Here is a 6,805-nt window from a genome sequence, read left to right as displayed (position 1 = left end):
TGGATTCGACTACCCACTCACCGGGGTAATTATTACTTCGACACTCGTGCACTTGCGGTATATACACACATATTCGGACATGTCAAGTTTTTGGCGCCGTTGCCGGGGAACGGGATATTAGGAACACTAGGACTTGGTTACTTTAGTCTTTCACATTTTCATTTTCTATTTCCACTTCACTTATCTCTTTCGCCGCTCTTTTCATTCTATCTTTCATTTCTTTTCCTATTTTTACTGGTTAAACAGTAATTTCTATTTTCTTTTCCATTTCAGGATCATGTTGAACGAAGCATCAATTATGGAGACATTGAAGGATAGGTTGGTATCCAATGAGAGAAAAATGGAACAACTAGTGGCAGGATTTGATTCGGGTAAGCAACATGATGAGGGGCTGAGTCTACGGATAGTTGAGCCACATATGATGAGTGAAGAGAGTGCAACGCAATATCAAGGTTCTGAATAGTCAATGTTGTTGGAATGCTTTGAAAAGTCTGCGTTTATGTCCTTTAGGAATGAGGCTGAATTTCAGTCGGAGGAAACTCCCTCGTCTTTTTCAATGGCATTCATAACAGAATTTGTTGGGTGTGAATCCGAGGAAGAAGTTGAAGAAGATGAAGCAAAAATTTGTATCGAGTCAATCTCATCAATTGAGGTGTGTGGGTTCAGTAATCAAGAAGAAGATGAAGGCAGTTTGGATATCCTTGGGGTAAACAACCCGGAACGAGGGATCCTCAAGGAAGAATTAGAAGAAACTTCAGAGGGGTTTGAAGAAATTGATAGAAAACAAGCTAATCGGCTACGACCTTCAGTGGAAGAACCTCCCGAGTTGGAGCTAAAAGCATTACCGGAACATTTGGAGTACGCTTTTCTAGCCGAAGGATCAAAATTGCCGGTGATCATAGCTTCAAGTCTGTCTTCGGAGCAAAAAGAGCAGCTGGTTGCTATGCTAAAGTTGCACAAAACAGCCATAGCTTGGAAAATTTCAGATATCAAGGGAATCAACCCCTCCTTTTGCACTCACAAGATTTTGATGGAAGATAATTACAAAACTGTGATTCAACCTCAATGAAGATTGAACCCAAACATGAAAGAAGTGGTAAAAGCAGAGGTGGTAAAGCTCCTTGACGCAGGAATTATTTACCCCATTTCGGATAGCGCGTGGGTGAGCCCGACACAAGTGGTATCGAAGAAGGGTGGTATGATAGTAGTGAAAAATGAGCAAAATGAGTTAATTCCGACAAGAACGGTCATAGGATGGCATGTTTGCATTGATTATCGGAGGTTGAATGATGCTACAAGAAAGGATCATTTTCCATTGCCATTCATTGACCAAATGTTGGAACGATTAGCAGGCCACAAATTTTATTGTTTTCTAGATGGTATGTCAGGGTACTTTCAAATCCCAATCGCTCCTGAAGATCAAGAGAAAAAACAACTTTTACTTGCCCTTTTGGTACTTTCACTTATAGAAGAATGCCCTTTGGACTTTGCAACGCACCGGCCACTTTCCAAAGATGTATGACAGCCATCTTTGATGACTTGTTAGAAGATATAATGGAAGTCTTCATGGATGACTTTTCGGTGTTTGGGGATTCTTTTGAGGCATGCTTGAAGAATCTTGAGAAAGTACTTACACGGTGTGAAGAGACAAATTTAGTTCTAAATTGGGAGAAGTGTCACTTCATGGTCCAAGAGGGGATTGTCCTTGGTCATAAAATTTCTAGCCAAGGAATTGAGGTTGATCGGGCAAAAATTGAAACTATTGAGAAACTACCTCCTCCAACAAATGTCAAGGCAATTAGAAGTTTCTTGGGGCATGCAAGTTTCTATCGCCGATTCATTAAAGATTTTTCTAAGATTGCCCAACCAATGACCAAGTTGTTAGAGAAAGACACCCCATTTGAGTTTAATCAAGAGTGCTTGCTTGCTTTTAACTTGTTAAAAGAAAAACTCATACAAGCACCTATTCTCATCTCACCGGATTGGAGTCTCCCCTTTGAACTTATGTGTGATGCTAGTGATCATGCCGTGGGGGCTGTTTTAGGGCAGAGAAAAGATAAATATTTCCAACCAATTTATTATGCAAGCAAGAGCTTGACAAGCGCTCAAGAGAACTACACTACTACTAAAAAAGAACTGTTGGCTGTGGTGTTTGCATTTGATAAATTCAGATCATACCTCATTCTTTCACAAGTGGTTATTTTCACGGACCATTCAGCGTTGCGTTATTTAATGAACAAGACCGATGCAAAACCAAGGCTGATTCGTTGGGTATTGTTATTGCAAGAATTTGATGTTGAAATTAGGGACAAGAAAGGGGCTGAAAACGTAGCTGCAGATCATCTCTCTCGCCTTGAAGGTTAAGAAGAAGAAAGGTCATGGGAATCTGAAATTAATGACGCATTTCCTGAGGAGCATTTGTATAATCTGCAGGAAATTTCAGAAATTGAAACTCCATGGTTTGCCGACTTCGCCAATTATCTTTCAGGGAAAGTCCTTCCTAGGGAACTGTCTTTTCAGCAAAAGAAGAAGTTCTTTTCTGATTTAAAGCACTTTACTTGGGAGGATCCGTACCTTTTCAGAATTTGTGCAGATCACATAGTGCGAAGATGTGTTTCGCGGGGTGAAGGTTGGAATATTCTAGCTCATTGTCATTCGGGGCCAGTTGGAGGCCATTACGCCTCAGGAAGGACAGCTAAAAAGGTTTTAGCAACAGGTTTTTATTGGCCAACTTTATTCCAGGACGCAAGACAATTTGTGCAAAGTTGCGATAGTTATCAACGAGCAGGAAATTTGTCTAGACGGGATGAGATGCCGCAAAATCCAATGCAGTTTTGTGAGGTTTTTGATGTGTGGGGCATCGACTTTATGGGGCCATTCCCTAGCTCCAATGGGAATCGTTATATATTGGTCGCCGTGGACTATGTGTCTAAGTGGGTGGAAGCTCAAGCTCTCCCCACAAAGGATGCTAGAATAGTAATCAAATTCCTCAAGAGATTATTCACTTGTTTTGGAACCCCTAGAATCATCATAAGTGATCGGGGAACTCATTTTTGCAATGCCCAATTTGATAAAATTCTGAAAATATACAGTGTGAACCATCATCTTGCCACACCGTATCATCCACAAACAAGTGGGCAAGTGGAGGTAACCAATCGGGAATTGAAGAGAATTCTATCAAAGTCAGTGGAGCATAATCGGAAGGATTGGTCGGAAAGATTGGATGATACATTATGGGCATATCGGATAGCATATAAAACTCCGGTAGGAACCACGCCATATAACCTTGTTTATGGAAAAGCATGTCATTTACCAGTAGAGCTTGAACACAAGGCATATTGTGCAATTAAAGCAATGAATTTCAGTCTTGCACGGGCCGGTGACCAAAGAAAGTTGCAGTTGAATGAATTAGATGAGTGGAGACTAAGAGCCTATGAAAATGCATGAATCTACAAAGAAACAATTCGTTCATGGCATGACAAACATATTGGACTGCACAAGGATTTCAAAGTAGGCGATCGAGTGTTACTCTTCAATTCACGGTTGAAGTTGTTTCCGGGAAAACTTAAATCAAGATGGTCAGGTCCATATGAGATTACTCAAGTATCTCCACATGGTGCAATTGAGATCATTCACCCGGAGAAAGGAACATTCAAGGTAAATGGACATAGATTGAAGCCTTACTTCGAAGGGGATGTGGAGGTTGCTAGGAAAGAGGTTTTTCATCTTTATGAGCCACCATGAGGTAAAAACAGGTACGTCAAGCTAAGTGACGTTAAACAAGCGCTTCTTGGGAGGCAACCCAAGCTTTTAATTAGTTTTTAAAATCAAAATTTAAATTCTGCAGAAATAAATTCATGAGTGTGTATCTTGATTAATTTTGTTGACCGATGGTGTTTTCGTGGAATTTTCTTTCGGTGATTTGAATTGCTGTTTATGTGAATAACATGGTTTAGGGTGAATTTGATGCTTAATGTTGAAAAAATTGGTATTAATTTGGAGTTTCGGGCACTCTATTGACTGTCTACAGAAATTTTACAGTCCACATGGCCTCATGTAATTTTCACACGGTCGTGTACAGTACCCACGAGGGGGTGTGGAAAATCCACACCCCCATGTGCCTATAAAAATATGAAGGGGCACTATTCATCATCTTCTATTTTCAAAGAACCCTTTCATCTTCCACCTTCCACTCCTAGAAAACTCAATTTTTAATCTCTAAAACCAATTGTTTTCAACTCTTTGGAGGATTAGAGGTAATTTGCCGGAGTTTACACCAAGTTTTCTTCTCCGATTAGCTCCGGTAAGCCTTCACTCTCTTTTCCCCTTTTCCATGTTTTCCAAGGTCATTTTCATGGCGTTTTCTTGGTATTTTGATGATAGTTCTCATAGGAAATCATGCTAGACACTTGTTCAAGGTATGAGAATGATTTTTGCAAAGCATAGGAGCCCAACTCCGGTAAAAACTCCGGAGTCCGGCGCCCATGCGGTCGCGCGGCTTGCCCACGCGACCATGTGGGCTGCACGCGTGTTGGCCGCAAGGCCACGCGCCGCGTGGATGGGCCACGCGGGCGCGTGAGCCTGCAGCCGAGAGCCACGAACCCAGCCACGCGCCGCTGGGTACGGGCGCGCTGGGCGCGCGGTCCGGCTCGGGCAGCGCCCGAGCCACCGCACGCCCTGCGTGGGCTGGCCCGCGCGGGCCCGTTGTTGCGCAGGGCGCAGCTCGCGCCCACGTGGCATGCCCGAGCGCGGCTATCGCCGAGCTAGCACGCGCGCTGGCGAGTGGCTTTCCCACACCCTGTAGGGCTCGGAAACAAGGCCAGTTGGCCTTGTTTTTCCCCCGGCTCGCTGTTCTTACGCATGTGGTGCCCAGTTTTACTATATTCATGCCGAACTGATGTTTTTAAGTGCTTTCTTCGCAGATTATGGCACCATGGACCAAGAGGTTAGCCCAGAAACGTTCTCGCCATGATAGGGAGCCGACCTCACTACCGGTAATCGAATTTCCTGACCCCATTCATCAGCAGCGGTTTGAGCATCTCCAGCACCTGAAGATTGGACAATCGCGTTTTATCGACTGGGATGCACTAGAGGACATTGGTCTTACTGAGGAGGTTAGAGCACTTTTTAGTGTTGGAGGTTGGGACCTTTTATTCTCCATTCAGGAGCCCGTCAGGCGAGATATTACCTTGGAAGTTCTTGCCTCATTTTCTTTTGACCGTGACTCAGTTGATATCAGTTTTGACGTTCCCAATGCCATTCGTTTCCGCGTTTTCGGTGAGCCGCATAGGATGTCTTTGACCCAGTTCTCGATATATCTCGGTTTATATGATCAGACCTACGCTGATACTATCGAGTACACTGAGCTCCTCACCGATTATCCTTCTAATCTCACTCCGGGCCAGGTCTTCCATGATCTATGTGGTGGTCGTCAGTATTCCGCAGGTCATTCAAAGGCCTCATTGCTTACTCGACCGGTGGACATTTACATCCATGCTGTTCTTAGCAGGTCCGTGATAGGTCGGGGGGATGGTACTGGTTCACTTCGCAGGACAGATCTGTTGTACCTCTACTCCATAATCCATGGAGCCCCTCTCCACTTAGGATATGTGGTTGCCGACTATTTTTGTCATCAGAGTGAGTACTTGCGATTGGGAGCATTGTTTGTAGGACCCTACATCACTCGTCTTATGTTCAAGATGGGTCTTATCCGTTCAGTCAGAGGCGAGGAGAGAGTCAGTATTCCGGCACCATTGGGTTTGGCCACTCTCCGAATGATGGGCATTGTGCGACGTATAGGCTCGGGCGGATATGCACTAGTAGAGTCGTCATCTGGGGACGATGAGAAGCCTGCTGAGACTACAGAGGCACCACCTGCAGCCGAGCCCATAGTCACCGAAGCAGCACCGGCAGCATCAGCCGATCTTGAGTCATCTTCCTCTCGAGTTCACGAGCGTCTGGCTCGACTCGAGGCTGCCATTGCTACCATTCTTGAGAACCAGGCACGGATTCTGGAGCGTCTTGATCGTATTCAGCAGGCTCTTGACGAGGAGGTCTCCTCCGCTTCTGTGCCAGCACCAGCTCCAGCTACTGACGCTTGAGGCGTCACACTCATGAGACTGTTCTTTTAGTTTCTTGCTTTTAGTTGCTTTGTTAGTAGTATTTAGACTTTTGTACTCAGAAAGGCATCACCTTCTGAGAGTTATCTTCTTGTCTTTCTTTGATGCGAGTATATGCTCTATTATGTTATTTGTCTGAACTCGTATTTTCTTTTACATTTTGTTGAGATTCACTGAACCCCTTATATTCTGTGCAGATGGCCTTGAGAGTGAGGTGGATGATGTTTTAGTCATAGACATGATCATGTGATGTTGTCACATGGTCGTGTGAGCTTCACAACCCAAACAACAAGCCTATGAGTTAGACTTCACCAAACGATAAGTGAGGAGTTCAGGGGAGTATTTTTTTCATTGCATTCCCACACACATTATGCTTCCATTGTTATTATTTTTATTGTGCTTGCATGCGTACATTGAGGTCAATGTACATCGTAAGTGTGGGGGAGGGTTCACCTTATACATGACTTTTACTTGTGTTTTCATGAGCATGCTCTTGTTGCCAATGAAGGTTCACCTTAGGGTTAAGAGTTTAATTCTTAGTTTTTGGAGGTTATAAACATGGATTTTATCATGCTCTAGTTTTCATCCAATTTTATTGAATATTTTTGTTCGATTGCTCTTTCTGCACTTTTCTCGCTCATTAGACCTATGAAGACTCTAGTTCATTATGTTTGAGACTTTAGTGT

At 43.7% G+C, this 6,805-nt stretch overlaps 1 protein-coding gene across 1 annotated transcript; it reads left to right on the top strand.

Moving 5' to 3' along the window:
• The first annotated feature begins 499 nt into the window (after positions 1-499).
• On the top strand, positions 500-6,101 carry LOC120263124. The gene is given in 6 exon segments (XM_039271024.1): positions 500-951; positions 1,072-1,423; positions 1,426-2,086; positions 2,489-2,626; positions 2,762-3,717; positions 4,923-6,101. Coding segments are annotated over 6 exon segments (3,738 nt in total).
• The last annotated feature ends 704 nt before the right edge of the window (positions 6,102-6,805 follow it).

Source organism: Dioscorea cayenensis, chromosome 6 (genome assembly GCF_009730915.1).
Source record: "Dioscorea cayenensis subsp. rotundata cultivar TDr96_F1 chromosome 6, TDr96_F1_v2_PseudoChromosome.rev07_lg8_w22 25.fasta, whole genome shotgun sequence".
NCBI classification, from domain to species: Eukaryota; Viridiplantae; Streptophyta; class Magnoliopsida; order Dioscoreales; family Dioscoreaceae; genus Dioscorea; species Dioscorea cayenensis.
Note: the sequence above shows the minus strand (reverse complement) of the source record. Positions and strands in the feature narration are given on the sequence as shown.